Source organism: Falco peregrinus, chromosome 19 (genome assembly GCF_023634155.1).
Source record: "Falco peregrinus isolate bFalPer1 chromosome 19, bFalPer1.pri, whole genome shotgun sequence".
Lineage (NCBI taxonomy): Eukaryota > Metazoa > Chordata > Aves > Falconiformes > Falconidae > Falco > Falco peregrinus.
In genome coordinates, this window is record NC_073740.1 from 5,557,448 (window position 1) to 5,576,808 (window position 19,361).

At 68.5% G+C, this 19,361-nt stretch overlaps 5 protein-coding genes across 5 annotated transcripts in view; 1 reads left to right on the forward strand and 4 right to left on the reverse strand.

Annotated features, from left to right (window-relative positions):
• The window catches only part of SEMA6C (semaphorin 6C), an 8,617-nt gene extending 3,463 nt beyond the window's left edge, over positions 1–5,154 (reverse strand). Inside the window, 11 exon segments of the mRNA XM_055792027.1 lie at positions 192–480; positions 566–697; positions 925–1,142; positions 2,049–2,137; positions 2,262–2,384; positions 2,473–2,563; positions 2,982–3,083; positions 3,336–3,392; positions 3,489–3,546; positions 4,373–4,487; positions 4,570–5,154. Coding sequence (XP_055648002.1) covers positions 192–480; positions 566–697; positions 925–1,142; positions 2,049–2,137; positions 2,262–2,384; positions 2,473–2,563; positions 2,982–3,083; positions 3,336–3,392; positions 3,489–3,546; positions 4,373–4,487; positions 4,570–4,957 — 1,662 coding nt within the window. The 5' untranslated portion in view covers positions 4,958–5,154.
• Positions 5,155–6,750: 1,596 nt separating this feature from the next.
• On the reverse strand, positions 6,751–8,552 carry LYSMD1 (LysM domain containing 1). Its single transcript, XM_055792024.1, has 3 exons — positions 8,213–8,552; positions 7,428–7,696; positions 6,751–7,301 (listed from the first exon to the last, which is right to left on the reverse strand). Exons 1-3 carry the CDS (start codon positions 8,363–8,365, stop codon positions 7,157–7,159), a joined length of 567 nt encoding a protein of 188 aa, XP_055647999.1. The 5' UTR covers positions 8,366–8,552; the 3' UTR covers positions 6,751–7,156.
• Positions 8,553–8,801: 249 nt separating this feature from the next.
• SCNM1 (sodium channel modifier 1) lies at positions 8,802–10,810 on the forward strand. The gene is given in 10 exon segments (XM_013304799.3): positions 8,802–8,863; positions 8,865–8,888; positions 9,438–9,508; positions 9,588–9,676; positions 9,752–9,849; positions 9,926–10,020; positions 10,153–10,298; positions 10,416–10,548; positions 10,622–10,640; positions 10,642–10,810. Coding segments are annotated over 10 exon segments (783 nt in total). The 5' UTR covers positions 8,802–8,836; the 3' UTR covers positions 10,723–10,810.
• Positions 10,811–10,953: 143 nt separating this feature from the next.
• TMOD4 (tropomodulin 4) lies at positions 10,954–15,507 on the reverse strand. The gene is given in 13 exon segments (XM_005244289.4): positions 10,954–11,832; positions 11,928–11,979; positions 11,982–12,074; positions 12,164–12,274; positions 12,276–12,308; positions 12,529–12,636; positions 12,999–13,129; positions 13,344–13,433; positions 14,506–14,533; positions 14,535–14,629; positions 15,103–15,184; positions 15,186–15,260; positions 15,351–15,507. Coding segments are annotated over 13 exon segments (1,044 nt in total). The 5' UTR covers positions 15,474–15,507; the 3' UTR covers positions 10,954–11,809.
• Positions 15,508–16,806: 1,299 nt separating this feature from the next.
• Positions 16,807–19,246, reverse strand: VPS72 (vacuolar protein sorting 72 homolog). The gene is made up of 6 exons (XM_055792438.1): positions 19,065–19,246; positions 18,426–18,578; positions 18,173–18,284; positions 17,900–18,079; positions 17,642–17,783; positions 16,807–17,357 (listed from the first exon to the last, which is right to left on the reverse strand). The coding sequence occupies exons 1-6, from the start codon at positions 19,179–19,181 to the stop codon at positions 16,964–16,966; spliced, it is 1,098 nt and encodes a 365-aa protein (XP_055648413.1). The 5' UTR covers positions 19,182–19,246; the 3' UTR covers positions 16,807–16,963.
• Between the last annotated feature and the right edge of the window lie 115 nt (positions 19,247–19,361).

Genomic DNA, 19,361 nt, shown 5'->3' on the forward strand with positions numbered 1-19,361 from the left:
TGCACCAGGCCGTTGCACTATGTGGGACCCTTGCACACGCTTGAAACGGGGCCTCGCACGCTGTCGCACACCCTCGCACTGGGGCCCTTGCACCCAGGTCTTACACACCCTCGCACCAGGGCTTTGCACACCTTTGCACATCCTTGTGTGGCCTTGCACCAGGGCCTCGCACTGGAGCCTTGCACGAGGACCCTCCCCACCCTGCAGCACCCATGGGACCGGCTGCACCCTCCCCAGCCTGTGCACCCCGCACCCTCCTCGCATGAGCCACCCCTCGTCCCCGCGGCCACCCTGTCCCCACGGCCACCCACCCCGGGTGTGCACCTGGTGCCAGTGCGGGTGAAGAGCGGCCGCCCGCCGGCGGGTGCCACGGCGCCGTGCAGCAGTGGGTGCTCCTTGGCGAAGGCCAACGTCTCGTCGGGGAAGTCCCCAGAGGTGACAATGCCGGCGGCCGGTCCCATCCCAGCGCAGCATCCCGGCCTGCGGCACAGCCGGCGTGGGGACGCGGGTGGCCGTGGTGCCCCGGAGGGACCCAGGCTCTGGGGTGCGGGGTGGGGGGTGGTACCTGGGTCGGGGCACCCTGTCCTCGGGCACCGGCATCCAGGTGCTGGAGGCACCGCGGGGCTCGGCGAAGGGTCCCTCGAACGCCCGCTCCACGTCCGCCAGGTAGAAGGCGCAGACGGCTGAGCCAGGGATGCTGCGGGGTTGGCACCGGGTGGCACCGGCGCTGGGGACGCCGCTGTCCCCTGCCAGGGCTGCCATGGTGGCCTTGGTGTGGCCAGGGCCCCGCCGTGTCCCAATTCCCCTGTGTCCTGCCCCACTGTGTCCCCACGTCCCCATCTCCCATGTTGCCACCAACCCTGTCCCCATGCTCACAACCCCAGAGCCCGGGACCCCTCGTCACCGGGACCCCCGTCGCCATGCCTGTTGGGCTGGGTGCCGAAGAGGGCGAGGACGGCGGGGCGCCCGTGCAGGGCCCGGGGGGGTGTCACCGCCTCCAGGACGTCGAAGTAGAAGATGGCATCGCCGGGGACGGCGCACTGCAGCCGCACCTTCAGGAAGGACGTCCAGCGCCGCTCCAGCACCCGCGGGGAGCCCCCCCGGTCGTTGCGGCACACCCGCGCCACCCGTGCCACCGCCACCTGTGCCAGCACCCACGGGTGTCAGCACCCAGAGCATCAGCACCTGGGCACCCATGGGTGTCAGTACCCAGGGTCCTGCAGGGATCAGCACCTAGGCACCCATGGGTGTCAGTACCCAGGGCATCGGCACATGGGCACCCATGGGTGTCAGCACCCAGGGACCCACAAGTGTCAGCACCCAGGGCATCAGCACATGGGCACCCATGGGTGTCAGCACACAGGGACTCATGGGCATCATCACTTGGGCACTCATGAGGACCAGCACCTGGGCACCCATGGGTGTCAGTACCCAGGGCATCGGCACATGGGCACCCATGGGTGTCAGCACCCAGGGACTCATGGGCATCATCACTTGGGCACTCATGAGGACCAGCACCTGGACACCCATGGGTGTCAGTACCCAGGGCATCGGCACATGGGCACCCATGGGTGTCAGCACCCAGGGACCCGCAAGTGTCAGTACCCAGGGCATCGGCACATGGGCACCCATGGGTGTCAGCACACAGGGACTCATGGGCATCATCACTTGGGCACTCATGAGGACCAGCACCTGGGCACCCATGGGTGTCAGTACCCAGGGACCCGCAAGTGTCAGTACCCAGGGCATCGGCACATGGGCACCCATGGGTGTCAGCACACAGGGACTCATGGGCATCATCACTTGGGCACTCATGAGGACCAGCACCTGGGCACCCATGGGTGTCAGCACCCAAGGACCCGCTCGGATCAGCACCCGGGCATCCAGGGGCACGGCCACCTTGGGCTGGCACCAGGAGCACCCACAGGCAGCAGCACCCTGTGAGACACCAGCACCCGGCCAGATGCTCGGGCGAGGGGCACGGGGGTCTCCCCTGGCCTGATGCCAGGGGGATGGGCTGGGGGGTCCCCCCACCCCCCGGCGCCCACCTTGCCCAGGGCACTGAGCTCCACGGCGACCTCCCTGAAGAAGAAGTAGACGTAGGGGCCGTAGGGCAGCGCCTGGACGAAGTGGGGCTCTGGGGGGAGGGGCCAGGGGGGCCATCAGCCCCCCGCCACCTCCTGTCCCCATCCCCCACCCCTGTGCTCCCCACTCCCTGCCCCCAGCCCCCGTGCCCACCCCCCAGCCCCCCCGCCGGGTACCCTGCAGCCAGCGGGAGCTGTACTTGAGGGTGCGCAGGGGGGGGCGGCCGGGGCTGAGGCTGCGGTAGATGACGGCGTCGCTGGCTTGGAAGTCGGCCACCGTGGCTGAGTACAGGCTGCCGTCTGCGGGGGGGGGGGGACACCAGCGTCAGCCCCACGTCCCCCCCCTCAGGGGCATCCCCGTGTCACCCCCGCCCTGCCCAGCACCCACCGACGAAGAGGGCGACGATGCTCTGCTTGGCGTCGAAGGGGCACCGGGCCTGGCCGCTCACCTCCTCGCCCTCCTGCGCCAGGCTGCTCACCTGGGGGGGGGCGAGAGGGTAAGACACCCCCCCCCCCCCCCCCCAGCTCAGCACGGCCCCCTGCTGCCCCCAGCCCCAGCACGGAGATGCTGAGGACCCTCCCCCGCTCATCACACCTGCGGGCACTGCCCTGCTGAGCTGCCCAGCTGAGACTCCCCCCTCATCACAGCCCTGCTCTGCAGTGGGGGGGGCCAAGACCCCCCCCTCATTCATCACACCCCCTGCCCCATGCTCCCTGGCAGGGCTGAGACCCCCCCTCACTCATCACACCCATGCTCCTCAGTGGGGGGGCTGAGACCCCCACTCATTCATCACCCCCCCCCCCCCATGCTCCCTGGCAGGGCTGAGACACCCCCCCCCCATCACACTCCCCAGCAGCCGCTGAGACCCCCCAGTCACGCCCCCCCAGCCCCCCCACCTGGTAGGTGCGGCAGAGGGGGCTGAAGGCGTTGGTGCCGCAGGCCAGGAGGGTGCCAGCGTCGCGGTGCACCAGCACCCTGATGTAGTTGTGGCACTCATCCTGCGTGGGGGGGGACACGAGGGGACCCCGACGTCACCACTCTCCCCTGCCCTGAGCCCCCCTGCCCACTCCCACTCCCTGTATCCCCCACCCCCTGCACCCCCCACCCCCTTGCATACCAGTACCCCCCCGCATCCCCATACCCTGTACTCCCACCCCCCATGCTGCCCTGTACCCCCACACTTCATAGTCGTCCCCCCCCCCAGACCATGCCCCCCTCCCCCCCCCCGTACCCCCCCACCCCCCCCTCACCTGCAGCCGGCCCCGCATGGCGCAGTTCTCCCTGTCCCGTGACTCCCAGGTGAGGTACTGCCGGGTGAAATGGGGGCGGTGGGCATGGGGACCCCCAGCCCAGCCCCCCCCGTGCCCCCAGCCTGCCCCCCCCGTGCCCCCTGGCCCCCTTACCCGCTCGGGGTACAGCATCCCCTTGTCCTGCCCCAGGTTGAAGGCATAGATGTGGTCCCTGGAGGGGGGGGAGTGTGAGCGTGCGAGGGGCACAGGGACGTGCGAGGGGCATGGCGACACAAGCATGCACGAGCATGTGGGAGCACATGCTGGTGGGCACAAGCGTGTGCAGGCAGGGGCGCTCAGGCTTGAGTGTGCAGAAGTGGGCACAAGCACATGCAAATGTGCCCAAGCATGCACAAGGACGTGCAAGCGTGCCCAAGCATGTGCAAGAGCAAACAAACCTGCAGGAGCACACGCAAATGTGAACAAGATTGCACAGGCACAGATAAAACATGTACAAGCATGCACAAGTGCATGTAAGCTTGCACAAGCATGGGCAAGCATGCGTAAGCACACACATCCTTGCACAAACGTGGGCAAATGTACAAGGATACACAAAAACACAAGCATGCACAAGCTTGCACACACACAGACAAGGATGTACAAGCCTATACAAGTGTGCACAAGCTTGCACAAGTACACAAAAGGGGGATGAGCTTGCACAAGCATCGATAAGCACACGCAGGCGTGCACAAGTTTGCACGAGCTCGCAAAGGGGTGTACGAGCTTGCACAAGCACAGACAAGGGTGCACAAGCACACACAAGGAAGCAAAGGGGGAGCGAGCTTGCACAAGTGCCGGTAAGCACACGCAAGCACAGACGAGCACACGCCAGCGTGCACAATCGCACGCAAGCTTGCACAAGTATGCACAAGGAAGCAAAGGGGGAGGTGAGCTTGCACAAGGACAGATGGGCTTGCACAAGCGCCGATGAGCACGTGCCACGTGCACAAGCGCCCACGAGCGCGCACAAGCGCCCACGAGCGCGCACAAGAGCTCACCGGGCGGCGACGAAGAGGGTGCCGTTGAGGCGCAGCATGCGCTGGAAGTCGAGGCCGAGCTGGGCCGTGCCGTTGGCCCCCCCCAGGCCACCGAAGCGGGGGTAGGCGGCGGTGGCTGCGGGGATGGGGGGATGCGGTGACACCCCGCTGGCCCCCCAAGCCCCAGGCCCCCCCGACCCCCCCCCCCCCCGGCTCACCTGCCAGCCCCACGGTGCTGCGCGGCACCAGGTCCCGCGGGAAGGATTGTGCCGCCCCCCCGGCGAGGAGGAGGAGGAGGATGAAGGGCAGCGGGACCCCCAGCATGGCCACGGGCACCGGCCCCCCGGGGCTGCCAGGGGCTGGTCTCGGCACCGGAAACTGAGGCACGGGGGGGGGGGGCACAGAGCAGCCCTGGGGACACCCGCCACTGTGGGGACAGTGCTCCCAGCGCCCCCTCCCAGTCCTTCCAGTGCCCCCCTCCCAGTGTCCTGGTATCCCCGTCCCAGTATCTCCAGTGACCCTGCCCCAACGTGCCCATCCCAGCGTCCCCAGGACCCCAGTCCCAGTGCTCCCAGTGCCCCCCTCCCAGTGTCCTAGTATCCCCATCCCAGTATCCCCAGCGACCCTGCCCCAACGTGCCCATCCCAGTGTCCCCAGTCCCCCAGTCCCAGTGCTCCCAGCGCAGCACAAGCGTGTGCAGTGGGGCACGGCTGTGCGCACCCCCCGCACCCACTCACAACCCCCCAACACCCGCACAGCGCTCGGGTCCAGCACCCACGTGCAACTCCCCAGCCCCCTGAGCACACCCGAACCCCCCCAACGGCACCCCCCCAACACCCCCCAGCACCCTGAGCACCCCCAACACCCTCACAGCACCCTGAGCACCCCCCCAGCACCCTGAGCACAACCGACCCCCCCCACCCACTCCTCATAGCACCCACACAACACCCCAACACCACCCCTCACCCCGCAGCACCCCCCCACCTACACCCCAAAACACCCCGAAACCTCCCCAACCACAGCCCGCCCCAACACGCCCCCGATCCCCCCGCAACATCCCCCCGACCCCCCCCAACACGCCCCCGATCCCCCCCCGACACCCCTCGACCCCTCCCGCAACACCCCCGCACCTACCCCCTCGCGGCACCCCCCGCCCGCCCCCCCTCCCGACACCCCCCTACCCCCCCCCCCCCGGCCCGCCCCCTCCGCGCCCGGTACCGGCTCCGCGCCCCGAGCGGCCCGAGCGGCTCCGCCCCGGAACGGGCCGGGACCGGCCGGCGGCCGGAGCGGGGCCGGGGGCGGGTCCGGGACCCCCGCGGGACCCCCGCCCCGCCCCGCGGCCGCCCTATACATAGGCGCTAATCCCCTTAATGAGCTGATCCTCATTAGCCGCTGAGGGCGGGGGGGGGCGGCTTGCACACGCGTGTGCACCCACGTAGGGGGGGTCAGCGCGGGTGCCTGCACACGCGTGTGCACAGACGCGTGGGAGCGGGCACAGCCCTGCCTGCGAGCACCCGCGCTGCCCCCCCCCCCGCCGTCGATGCACACGCGTGTGCAAGCACCCGCGCTGCCCCCCTCCCCCCCCCCCCGCAAGCACCGCCGTGCAAATGCCCACGCGCGCAGACGTGCATGCGGGTGGGTGGATGTACGTGCGGTGCACGAGCACGCACACGCGTGGGCAGCCTTGCACAAGCGTGTGCAACGGGGCTGGCCGTCACCTGTGTCCCCCCCACCCGAGTGGGACCTGCTGCCCCACTTACACCAGCGCGTGGCATTCGCACGCACGGGTGCAGCTGGCCCAGGGTGGGACTGGGAGCTACTGGGAGTGACTGGGAGCTCGTGGGGGCGCTGAGCTCCCCCCAGTGTGCCACCCGGGCTGCGGTCCCCTGTCACCAGCCCCTTCGGGGAGGGCGGACCCTGGGGACATCCCGGGGCACTGGGTGGCCCTGGGGGACCCTGGGGACCCCTGAGGCTCTGGAGGGTCCCGGGGGGGTCCCAAGGGTGTGGGCACAGGGTGACACCTGGTGGCATCACATGGCGTGGCACCTTGCGGGGGGGCCGGTGTCCTCGGGTGGGTGCCCGCAGCCCCGGGGCGGGTGACTGTGTCCCCAGAGTGCCAATGGCGCCGCGAGAGATGACACTGTCCCCAGGGGGCGTCCATGTTCCCAAGGGGAATTATGTCCTCGGGAGGGGGTGGGGGGGTGTTATTGTGTTCCCAGGGCTGTGACCATGTCCCTGAGGGGGGCAATCGTGTCACCTGGGGGTGACCATGTCCCCAGCAGGGTGACACTGTCCGCAGGTCTGTGTCCCCACGGGGATGGCCCTGTTCCCAGGGGGACAATCATGTCCCCGGGGGGTGTGATGGTGTCCCCGGCAGGTGACAAACAGGCAGAGCCAGGTGACAGTGCTCGGTTTTATTTACAGGCCCTCAGTGTGGGAGGAGACCATCCCTGTGGGGGTCCAGGCATTGGCATGGGGGTCCCACCCCCCGAAATCCCCCGTGAGAGCAAAGACGTACAAATAAATACAACCAGAGGGAAAACATCAGCTGGTAAATCCTGTCCCAGTCCCTCCCAGTACATCACAGTCCCTCCCAGCAGCCCTGCAAGAGGGCTGGCTCTGCATCCAGGTGCTGGGTGTCCCTACAGCAGGAAAGGTCCCTCGAAGGAGACAAGGAGGGGACAATGTGTGTTCCCCCCCAATCCTGTGTCCCCTCCAGTAGAGACTGGCAAGGGCTGGGGGTGTCTGGGGTCCCTGCCACCACAGGGTGGGAGTCACGGCATCATGTCCCCAGTGTCCCTGGTGTCACAGTGTGAAGATCTCATCCTCTGCGTCACGGAGGGTGGCCGCCCGTGGGGTCCTGGTGAGTGGCCGGGGGCCAAGGCGGGGGCCCAGGTGGGCCGGGGGCGCCCTGGTGTCGGTGCTGCGGGTGCCTTCAGCCTCAGCCGTGCTGCAGGGACGCAGCGGGGTGGCATTGAGGGGTGGCCTTACCACCCGCTCACCAACCTGGGGGCCAAAGGCACCTTCCAGAAGCCCCCTTGGCCCCCAGCAGGGAGGCGGGGGTGGGCGCGCTCACCCTGTGCTGCCGGCGCGGAGCCGTTCTGCTGCCGCCGCCTTGGAGCGCCCGATCTCGGCGTCCAGCTGCCGCAGGAAATCGGTGGCCGAGAGGTCGTGGCGGGACGGAGCGGGAGCAGCCGAGGTGTCTCCTGAGGGGACGGACGTGTCCTTGTCCTCGTCATCAGGGCAGGGGCCCCCTGGCAGCGCCGGGGTGGGGATGAGGAGGGTGGACTTGAGGAAGATGGTGTCCGAGGTGTAGAGGCGGTTGGCGCGCTTGATCTGCTCCATCTGCCAGGGACGGGATGGGGACCGGGATGGGGACAGGACAGGGGTGGGGATGGGACAGGGATGGGTACAAGAGTGGGGACAGGGACAAGGACAGGGATGGGATGAGGACAGAGGGATGGGATGGGGACAGCGATGGGATGGAACAGGAATGGTGACAGGGATGGGCACAGCGATGGGATGGAGACAGGGACGGGATGGGGACCGGGATGGGGACAAGAGTGCAGACAGGGACAAGGGCAGGGATGGGATGGAATGAGGACAGAGAGAGGGACAGGATGGGGACAGGGGTGGGATGGGGACAAGAGTGGGACAAGGAGAGGGATGGGATGAGGACAGACGGAAGGACGAGATGAGGACGGGATCGGACGGGGACAGTCACAGGGACCGGGGGGACAGGGACGGGAAGGGACAGCAATGGCCCCACGGGGACCCCGGGGTCGTCCTGGCCGCCCTGCCCCCGCGACCCTGCCCCAGGGCCCCTCGGGCCCCCCGGACGTGCCCCCCCCCGCCGCTCACCGTCACGCCGTAGCGTAGCGCCAGCCCCGGTAGCGTGTCCCCGGGCTCCAGGCGGTGCTCCCGGGCGGAGGCCCCCGCTGCCCCGCTCCCCGCCGCCATGGCGGGACCCCGCTCCGCCCCGACCCCCGACGGCGCGGGGGGCGGGGGGCTCATACGCACAGCCCCGGCCCGGCCGGGGGACCTGCCAGGGCCCCGCCGCTGCCGCCGCCGCTGCCGGGGGCGGGCTCGGCCCCGCGCCGCCCCCCGCGCGCCGCTGAGGACGGAGGCGCCAGGCCCGGCCCGGCTGCGCCGCGGAGGCCTCTGGGCCTTGTAGTCCGGGGCGAGCGGGTACCCCTCCGGCCCCTCGCGCAACGACGCCGCGCCCCCCCGTCGCCACGTCGAAGCCCCCCCTGGCGTCCCCCCGCGCCCCTCGCGCGGGCCCTGCCCCCGGGGGGGAGTCTCTGCCCCTCCGGCCACGCCGTCTCAGGGAGAGGAACTACAATTCCCGTCATGTCGCGGGGCGCGGCCCTCGAGCGTTCCGATTGGCTGCCGCTCCGGCGCGCAGCATGCCGGGAGGAGCCACCCGGAAGCTGGGCGGTGGGAGGGCAGTTCCCATAGTAACCGCGGGCCGGCGCCGGGGCTGCCATGTCCTTCAAGCGGGAGGGGGACGACCCCCGGTCAGCTGGGGGTGCTGCAGGTGGGTCTCGCCCCCTTCCCTCCCTTCCGCGATCCCTCTGACCCTTCTCGAGTCCCCCAGACCCGGACCCGGCCTCCCCACGCACCTCCCGGCCTTGCCCCCTCGCCCCGGCCCGCCCCCGGCCCGGTTCCCCGCAGCCCTTCCCCGCTCCTCCGTGCCCGTAGATACCCCCCTGCGCGCCGTCCTGCCAGCTCGCAAATGCTCCTCTGCCCCCCCCAGTGCCTCCCCATCGCTGCCCTGGGCCTCCTCGAGTTCCCCTCTCAGTGCCCCCCAAAACACCCCCCCTGGCCTAGGCTGCTCCCCGAAATTGCCCCCTTCCCCTGCCTCAGCCTGTCCCAAACCGCCCCCTCCCCAGCCTCGACCACCTAATTCCCCACCTGCCCCTCAGTGCGGAACGGGGTCCCCAGGGTGCTGAGGTTTCTTGGCCTAAGCGGGGACAGGTCTGGGGAAAAGGGCTGGTTCCCTGTGGGGTAAACTGGGGGCAGACCCTGCTCCGGCAGCAGGCGTGGGGCGGACAAGCACTCACCCGGCCCCCTTGGTCTATCCCAGAAAAGACGTATCGCGGACCTGTTGGCCAACTACATCCCCGAGGATGAGGCACTGCTGCTGAGGAGCGGGAGGTGAGCGAGACCCCCGAGCGCAGCCTCCCCCTCTGACCGCTCGCGGGGTCCTGACAGCTGCTTCTCCCCCTCGGCACAGGTACGCCTGCACAGTGTGTGCCCACCGCCCTGTCTTCGACACGCTGGACGTGCTGACAGTCCACAGAGCCGGCAAGAAGCACATGGGCAGTAAGTGCAGGTCCCCTGGCGGGGTGAGCTGTGCCAAGCGGGCATGTCCCCCCCACCCCCTTTGCTGTCTTTCAGGCCTGCAGCGCTTCTACAGCAGGAAGCGCTCACTCCAGGACGCGGCTCAGAAGCGGCGGCACGAGGAGGAGCTGCAGGCAGAGGAGGCAGGCACACAGGTTGGTGTAGATGCCCCTTCCTCACCCTGCTGGACCCCCAGATGGGGCCCCCCTGAGCTCTGTCCCCGGTCCCCAGGGCTCCCCGGCCCCTCTTCTGGCACAGACGAGGAGGATTGCCCGGAATGCTCTGCTCAAAGCAGCTCCCTACAGCAGCTGCTGCCGGAGGACGGGGTGAGGCTTCTGGTTTTGCTGCTGGAGAATGTGGGAAAGCTCTGGGCTTCCTGGGAGGGCACTGGCAGTGCCGTGACCTCACTGCTGTCGGGCGTTTGTGGGATGAGGCCCTGACCCCTTCTCCCATCACAGGGTGGAGGGAAGCAGCTCACGAGCTGGTGTCACCCAGATGGGGCTGAGTGCTGCCCCGATGCTGCCAGAGCCGTCGCAGAAGAACGGAGCAGCCCTGGACGCCAGCCCTGCAGCCCTGCTGCCGGGGCACCGCAGCAGGCGAGTGGGTAAGAGCTAGCCAGTGGCTCCAGAGCTGTGCTGGCACCGGCAGGGCAGGGCGCCTGGGCAATCGGCTGGCCCTCTCCCATTTCTGTGGGTCCCACCAGTCCCCTCTGCCCTCGCAGGTGCCCCGAAGACAGCTCCGGCGCGGACGCAGCAAGGCAGCAAAGGAAAAGCCTCATCATCAGTCCCGAGCCAGGCTGAAGCCCTCAGCCCCGAGAGGCGCCAGGCCCTGGAGCGATACCTGCAGCTGCGCAGGTGAGTCTTGGCCCCGTTGGCGCGGGGAAGCCCGTAATGAGCCGCCTCTCACTGTCCATCCGTCTGTCCCCAGTGCCGGCTGGATCCAAGACCCGCTCTGGCAAGTGGGTGAAGGATGAGAACGCTGAATTTGACTCTGACGAGGACGAACCACCTGCGCTGCTGCCGGCCTGAGGCCCCCCTGGGCTCCTCTGGTCCCCACGGGGACTGTCCCCCTGCAGCTGTCCCCACACCTGCCATTAATAGAGGCAGCTGGAGAGGATGGAGGTGTCTGAGCCGTTGCAGCAGGTCCCAGGGAGGGGTAATATTGGGGTTCCCACCGTCTTGCCGCCACGGGGTGCTCAACCTAGTGCCTTTTTGGGGTGCCCCTACTCTGGCCAACGCCCTACAAGTGCTGCCAAGCTCCATGTGGGTTTTGGCCTGTCCTCTGCTGTCCCTGTCCCAAGTCACACTTGTTTTCTCACACGCTGGCAGCTGCCTGCGGGTCATGGCCTTTCGGGGTGGTGGTGCTGGGTTCCCCCCCTCCTCCCCAGCCCTGACAGCTGTCCCAGTGCTTCGCAGAGCACCCTGCCACGCTGCCCCTCCCCCCTGCCTCAGTTTCCCCCCCACTTTTCCTGCCAGCCTTTGGGTGCCTGCGTGTGCTCCCACGTCAGGGTGCACCCATGGGACTGTCATTTATGGTGTTGCACCCTGAGCTGGCATCCATGCCCTTGGGACAGCACCCCACCCCCCACCCAAAGGTGTCTCTGGGCCCTGGGGTCATATTCTGTCCCTTGTGGAGGGTCCCTGGCAGTGCTGCCTGGGGTGATGTTACCCCTGGGCACTGGGATTTACCCGCTCACTCGGCTTGTGCCGATAAATAATGTGGTGGCACCTATAAATAGGCTCTGTGCCCCCCACCCCCCCCACCCCTCTGGGCCATGGGTGCTGGGCCCTGTGGGTCCTGGGTGCCCAGCTCAGTGCCACGGGGGCACCTGGCTGCCCCCACCCCTCCTGGTGCCGTAACCCAATCCCTGGGGTATAAATACCCCGACCCTGCGGCCCCCGCTGCTCCCTGGGGGGGTCCAGGCATCCCGCTCAGCCCCTGCGGCCCCCCCCGGTGGCGTTACCCTCCCTCAGCCCATCCCTACGATCCCAATTCTGTCCCTGCGCACAAATCCTGCCCCGGGATGCATCCGAGCGGATCCCAAAGCCGCATTGCTCCGTCTTTATTTACAGCAGCTCCAGGGAGCAGGAGCCATGCCGGGGGAGGGGAGGGCTGTTAGGCTTTCTTCTGCTTGCGACCTGGGGGCAGAGGAAAGAGGGGGGGTCAGGGCCGGGACACACCCCACCCCCCCACCCCGATTCCTGCTCTGGGAGGGGACACAGGGGACGCTCACGGAGCTCGTTGTTCTTGGTGATGGCGATGGCGGCACGGGCGCGGGGGGCCTTGCTTGCGTGAAGTGGTAGCCAAAGCGCACGACGGAGGGGCACTGCTCCAGCATGGTGGCCATCTCCATCTCCACCGTGTCGCCCAGCCGCTGGCACTGTGGGGCCGCGGTGAGACCAGATGCACCGGGAAGTTAGGGACACCCCTGTCCCCCTCCCTAGGCCACCCATGGGTGCCCGTCCCTACCTGGTTGTCCACCTTGAGCTCGCTCAGAGTGGTGTTGTGGTACATGGCCTTGATGATGCTGATCATGCCAGCACTGGTGATGAAGTTGGATTCAATGTTGAGGCTCTCCAGGGGTCTTGTTCTCCATCAGCATCTCGGCCACAGCCTGTGTGTCACCTCAGGGTGTCACATCGGGGTGTCACCCAGGGCTGGTGCCCCCCCCCCCCCTTTGGCACGTCCTGGGCCACCGATGCCCCAGGTGACGGTGGAAAAGCCACTGTCACCTGGCCTTGCTGGTGCTCAGGGTGGAGGCTGGGTTAGGGGCCGTGTCCCCTCCCAGTCTGGAGAGGTGTGGGGACATGGTGGGACACGGGGCTGGCACTCACGCTGGCCACGGGGTCGTTGCTGCGGGTGGCCACCAGGCTGAGCTTCTTGACGTGGGTGTTGGTTTTCATGGCCTCGCAGACGGCCTTCAGCGTGGAGATGGGAATGTCCTGCCGCAAGGGGACATGGGTGTCACCGAGCAGCTGGGGACATCCCCGGGGCTGCAGGGTGGTCACCAGGGGGGGATGTCAGTGGCATCGAGGGGGTTTAGATGTGCCCTTGGAGACAGAGACATCCCTGAGAGGGTGCTGGATGTCACCCAAGGTGTGTAAGTGGCACCAAGCGGATGTCACCAAAGGGACACGGATACCCCCAGGTGGCGACCAGCGCCCTGGGGTGCCCTGGAGCCACCCCAGGGTGAGGGCAAACACCCCAGGACAGCAGGCAGCACCCTGGAACAGGGGTGTCCCAGCCCCATGGGGACACCCCAGGGAGCAGCAACCCTGGGGGACGCTGCCACCAGGTCCTTCACCTTGATGTTGTTGAGGTTGACGTCCTCCAGAGTGCTGTCGTTGGCCTGGATCTGCCGCAGCGTCTCCTCCACGTTGGTGGGGTTCGGGGGCTCGTCCGGCACCGGCTTGTACGTGTCAGGCTTCACCACGCCTGGGCACACGCGTGTGTGGCGGGTACGCGCGTGCCCGTGCGTGGGGGACACGGACGTGTGGGGACACATGCGTTTGCACGTGTGTGTGGGGTCACCACGGGGTATCCCAGAGGGGTTCTGCCTCCCAAATCCACCCCAAACAGCCCCGTGGCCCCTGTCCGGGGGGTGGCTCATCCCCCACGTCCCCTGTCCCTGTGTCCCCAGGCCACTCACTGTTGATGCCCTCCGTGTTGGAGATGGTCCCGCTGCAGATCGCGTCGTAGTACTGCTTGTTGCTCATCAGCGTGTACATGCCCAGGATGGCTGTGGGGCCGGGGGGGTCAGCTGTGCCCCAGGGCCCCCCGTGTCCCCCTGGGGGGTGGCTGCAGCCCCCCCTGCCCTGCCGGGGGGCTCGGGGAAGCCGCAGGGAGCGCGCGGGCCGGGGGCCAGCGGTGAAAGCCGAGCGTGGGGGCACAGCGCTGCTTTTAGCCGGGCGCTGGCCGGGACCCAGGGAGGTGGGGGGGGGGGGGGGGCCCGGCACACACCTGGCAGCGGGGAGTGGAGTGTGACACGGGGCTGGGGCAGGCGTGCAACCGTGCAACACTGATCCTTGTGCAACGTGCTCCCCGCTGTGCAATGTGCTGCCGCCACGTGAAGCTGCTGTGGGACACGCTACCCCCCGTGCGAGGCTGCGGTGCAACGCAGCAGCTCCGTGCAAGGGGGCCAGGCGAGGCAGCAGCCTTGTGCAAGGCTGTCGCACGATATGGCTGCCCCGTGCAAGGCTGTGGTGCGACATGGCTGCCTCGTGTGAGGTTGTGGTGCAATGCACCAGCCTGGTGTGAGACTGTGTGCAACACGGCTGTCCCGGTGCGAGGCTGTGGTGCAACACAGCAGCTCCATGCAAGGTTGTCATGCAATGTAGTGTGGTCTCGTGCGAGGCTGTGGTGCGACATGGCTGCCCCGGTGCAAGGCTGTGGTGCGACACTGGCTGCCCCGTGCAAGGCTGTGGTGCAACATGGCTGCCTCGCGTGAGGTTTGTGGTGCAATGCACCAGCCTGGTGTGAGACTGTGTGCAACATGGCTGTCCCGTGCGAGGCTGTGGTGCAACACAGCAGCTCCATGCAAGGTTGTCATGCAATGTAGTGTGGTCTCGTGCGAGGCTGTGGTGCGACATGGCTGCCCCCGTGCAAGGCTGTGGTGCGACATGGCTGCCCCGTGCAAGGCTGTGGTGCGACATGGCTGCCTCGCGTGAGGTTGTGGTGCAATGCACCAGCCCGGTGTGAGGCTGTGGTGCGACATGGCTGCCCCGTGCGAGGCTGTGGTGCGAGGTTGTGGTGCAATGCAGCAGCCCCGTGCGAGGCTGCGGTGCGACGTGGTTGCCCCGTGCGAGACCCACCGGCGATGTCGCACATCTCGGCCTCGGTTGGCGTTGGCCAGCGCCTCCTCCAGCTCGGGCTCCAGCGTGATCTGCTCCTCCCGTGGGATCTCCCGCGTCGGGTTCTTGGGCACGAAGGGCTTCCCTGGGCGCGGGGACGCGGGTTGCATCCTGCCCGGCCTCGCACGGGCCGGTGGTGCTGAGCATGGTGGCCCGGGGACGGGGCTGGCAGGGGTTGCTGGGGATGCGGCCCGCTGCCGGGGGGGGTGACCTGGCCTGGGGGTGACGCTGCCGGGGGTGGGGGGCCAGGGGGGACGTGTCCAGTGGGTGACACTACTGGGGGGGGTGATGTTGCCAGGGGGTGGCATTGCCAGGGGTGGCTGTACTAGGGGTGGCATTAATGGGGGTGACATTGCCAGGGGGTGGCCATACGGGGGGGTGACATTGCCAGGGGGTGGCCGTACCCGGGGCTGGCGGGGACCCCAGCTCGCCCAGGACACCCGAGCTGCTGGCGAGGACGGTTCTGCCGAGCTAAATATACCCGGCACCACAGGGCCCTGTGCCCCCTGGTCCCCCCCGCCACTGTCCCCCGCCATGTCACCCCCCCGGTCCCCGCACCTTTCTTCTCGCCGGTGAAGGGCACCAGGTCGTCGCGCTCGCCAGCCTCCAGCGCCTGCTTCTCCAGGTGCTGCAGCAGGGCCCTCCCGGTCCAGCGGCCCTGTCGGGCTCTTCTGCGTCTGGTCCCGCTGCCGCAGCCCGGCCGGTAGCAGCACGTTCTGGGGGGACACACCGTGTCACCCCTGGGGGGACCCTGACGGCCGGATGGCACTCATCCTGCTTGCCACCCCCTGGCACTGGGACCCCACCTCGGGGTCCATCTCCAGCAGCTCCAAGTCCAGCTGCGCCAGCTCCTCGGCCGACAGCTCCTGCAGGATCTTGTCCTCGTCGATGTCCCGGTACTTCTCCAGCTCCTGCCGGTAGGACGTCATGGCAGCGGGCCGGGGGGCCGGCCTGGGGGGGGTGACAAGGGGGGCTGAGCAGCTGGCAGGAGGCTCCCCGGGGTGGGGACATGCCCCACACCGTGGGGGGACACCCCACGCCACAGGGACCCCCTCCATGGCACAGCCCACAGGGCGCCTTCGCAACACCGGGTGCTGCTGGGTTCCCACTGAGCTGGGGGGCCGTGGGGCACCCCCCGCGTAGGGGCTCTGGGGGAGCTGAGGCGCATTGTCAAGGTTCTTCCCCAAACCAGGACCCAGCATCCCCCCCGCAAAGCCTCCCCCACTGCCTGGGGGCAGATCCCAGTGCAGCAGCTCCAGTGCCACCCAGACCGCCCCACCAGCGCCCCTTTGCCCCCCCAGCACAGATCCCCCCCCTCCCTGGTGAGGGGCAGCAGGGGTGGGCGCTGAGGACACGAGTCCCCTGGCACCAGGGTTGGGTCCCCCCCGAGGAACCGGATTGAGATTCCGCCCCCCCCCCCCCCCCGCCCCCCCCCCCCCCCCCCCCCCGCCACCAGCATCCCCAGGGCTGGGGGCAGGGGGCACACGTGCAACTGGTGCCCCGGGAGGGACCAGACACCCATGGGGTGAAAGCCGGGGGGGCTGCGGGGTGGGGGATCCCTCAAAGCAGGGATCCCCGACAGACCCAGGAGCCCCTGTCCCTGGGGGTGACATGCCCCCCCACCCTGGGATCCCCCACCCCCCACAGGCCCCTACCTGGCCGCTGGCTGGCCGGGCGGTGGAGCCTGCCTGGGTGCGAGCCCCGGTGGTGCTGAGCCCCGGTGCTGAGCCAAGGGCTCCGGCCGCGCAGGGCATGAGATCAGCGTTTTATTCTGCGAGCCGGCGGGGAGGGGCGAGATCACATATCGCCGGCGTTATCGAGCCCTGCCAGCCCCGCGCCAGCTCCACCCCCAGCACCCCGGCAATGCAGGGGCACCCTTGGGCCGTGGGGGGCCCCTCGTGACCCGGGGGCGCCCCGTTACCTCTTGGGGTGCCCCTGGCTGGGGGGGGAACGGGGGGAGGCCACAGGGAGAGGCTGAACCTCTTGCCTGGGGCCCCGCGGCCCCTCAGAGACCCCTGACCCCCCCCCCCCCCCCCGGGGCATTTTAAGCCCTTTCACCCCAAGATTTTCTGGGGGAAGAGACACCACCCCGCCCCCCCCCAGCCCCCCAAATCACATTCGGGGGGTGCACGGGCAGCAGCGCTTGGAGCAAACCGCTTGTTTATTGTAGGGTCTGTGTAAAGCAGGGGTGGTACGCACCCTGCCCCTACTGCGGGCGCTCCCGGTGCCGCGCATCTAACAGAAATAGGAGTCCGCACCCTGCTTGTATACAGGCTACTCGGGTTTATTTCTTTTTTAATATAAAAAAAAAAAAAGGAAGGCGATAAATAAAGCAACGAACCGTTGTCACCCGCAGGAGTCAGAGCGAGGACGGGCCTCAACCCGCGGCGGCCACGGGTCCCCCGCAGCCCCCCAGCACTCAGGTCGTGGGGACGCTCTGCTTGATGACGATCTTCTGGCGGGTGGGACGGACGTTGGGGTCGGGGCCGGGGGGAGCGGTGGCCCCCAAGGTGGCGGAGGCGGCGGCGCTGGGCAGCCCGTGGGCCGTGATGTATTTTTTGTAGGCCTCCCGGATGATTTTGAAGGCGCGGATGTTGGAGTAGGGGATGTCGGTGATGGGGTCGCGGTAAACAGCCGGTTTGTGGGTGACGGGGCAGATCTCCCGCACCGGCAGCCGCGGCGGTTTTGCTTTGGGGAAGAAGCGCTCGAAGGTTTCATCGTCGCTGAAGGAGATGAAGGTGCGGGAGCACTTCCCGGTGGAAGCTGGAGCCGGGGCTGGAGCTGCTTCAGCCTGCTGCAGGTCTTGGTCCAACCTAGAAGAGACTCAGTCAGTGCCCAGGAGACCCCCAGGGCAGGGGGAGACCCCAGGGGAGCTCCCATGGTGGGCAGAGCTGCCAAATCTGCTTGAGCTGCCCCCCAGGACTGGAGTGTGGGACACGTGGGGCTCCAAGGCGCTGCCCAAAACCCATTTCTCCCTTGCCACGATGGAATGGAGCCCAGGGAGGGATCGGGGTTGGGAGGCAGGGACAGAGAGGCCCGGATGGGTCTGTGAGGGGTAAAAAACTACGAGGGACACGTCGAGGTGACCCCAACCTACCCCTCCACATCCACATTCTCCTCCTTGCCCGGCTCCGGGACGAGGGGCATGGTGACGGACCAGTACCGGATAACTGGCCCCACGCACTTCCGCTTCTTCTGGACCTGCTTCTTCTTGTCGGCTTCCAGGCGCTCGTAGTTCTCTGTAAAAACAGCGACAAGCCGAGGGGGAGGCTCAGCGTCACACTGACACCCTCATCCCCTCTCCCTGTGCCGTTTCGGGGGGCCTCTGCACCCCTTGGCACGGCGCCTGGCTCACCCAGGGAGCGGAGGTTGATCTCCTCTGTGATCTTGGCTTCCTCCAGCAGCTCCTCCTGCGTCAGAGGCCGGTCGTAGCTGGTGCCACCCTTCTTACGCTTGGACTGGACCTGCCGCTCCTGGATGCGCAGGAAGGTTTGGCGCGTGTGCTCCGTCGTGGATTGCCGCATGTGCTTCCTGCCTGCGGCGGGAGGGCAGGGCTCACCGGCCGGCCGGCTCACCGGCAGCTCTCACGCAGGAGGCCCGTTTCTAGCCCCGTCCCGTGCGCACTCACTGTCTCCCATGTCATCCTGCAGCTCCAAGGGGACAGATTTCACCTCTCGTGGCTTCTGCGAGCTGCTGCTGGGGACATCCGCCTTCTTGGGGCGAAGGCTTTTGAGGGGCTCCTATGGGGCAGAGGGCGTGAGGAGGGAGAAAAACTCCCCCAGGCCACGGCTTTGGCCCCGCTTAAACCTCGGCTTTTCCCAGCAGGGAGCTGGGAAGGGGATGCCGGAGCCCCCAGCCCGGTCCCGGCCACCCCCCCGCACCCGGTAGGCCTTGGTGACGACACGGCGGCGGCGCTTGGGCTCGCTCTCATCCTGGTCGCTGGCGGGTTCCTCGCCCTCGTCGATGTCGAAGTCCGAGTCCACCTCGTCGTCGCTGTCCGACTGGTCGCCCCTGTACTCGTCATCGCCCGATTCCTGCGGGGACAGGGGGCTGTGTCACCCCCCACTGCCCTCCCGCCCCACGGCCACGGCGGCCTCGTCGCTATGGGGGGGGGAGGGGGGCACGACCACTTCTCTAATGGCTGGACACCCCCGGGGCTCCCCAGATACCCTCTCCGGGGCTCCCCATCCACTGCTCCCGGACCCCCCAGATATCCCCCACCCGGAGCTTCCCGCTACCCCGGGGACCCCCACCTTCCCCTCCCGGGACTCCCCATCCACCCGCCTCCGCGCCCCCTAGAAATCCCCCCCGGGGACCCCCACCTCCCACACGGGGCTCCCCATCCACCCGCCCCGGGCCCTCCAGACATCCCCCCCGGGGCTCCCCCCCCCCCCCCAGACACCCGCCCCCCGCCCCCCCCCCCCCCCCCCCCCCCAGCACCGGGACACCGCCAGGCGCGTTCGTCCGAGACACCCTCTCCCGTGCCCAGGCTTCCTCCCGGGCCCGCGGCGTCTCCGCACCTCGGTGAAGCCGCCGTAGGTGGTCTGGTAGAACTCATCCTCTTCCTCGGCTTCCAACAGCCCCGAGAGTCGGTTACCGGCCGTGCGCCGCGGGGCGCGACCCTCCGCCAGGCTCATCCCGCCGCCGCCGCGATCGGCGCTCCGCTGCGCGCCCTGCCCGGCCCGCCCGCTGCGCCGCCAGGCAGGAGAGAGCGAGTGCCGAGCGGCCGATGGCGGCGGGCGCCCCCTGGAGGTACGGAGGGGGCACGGCAGGCTGCCAGGGCGAGGAGGGCTCTTCCATCGCGCACGGGGGGCGGG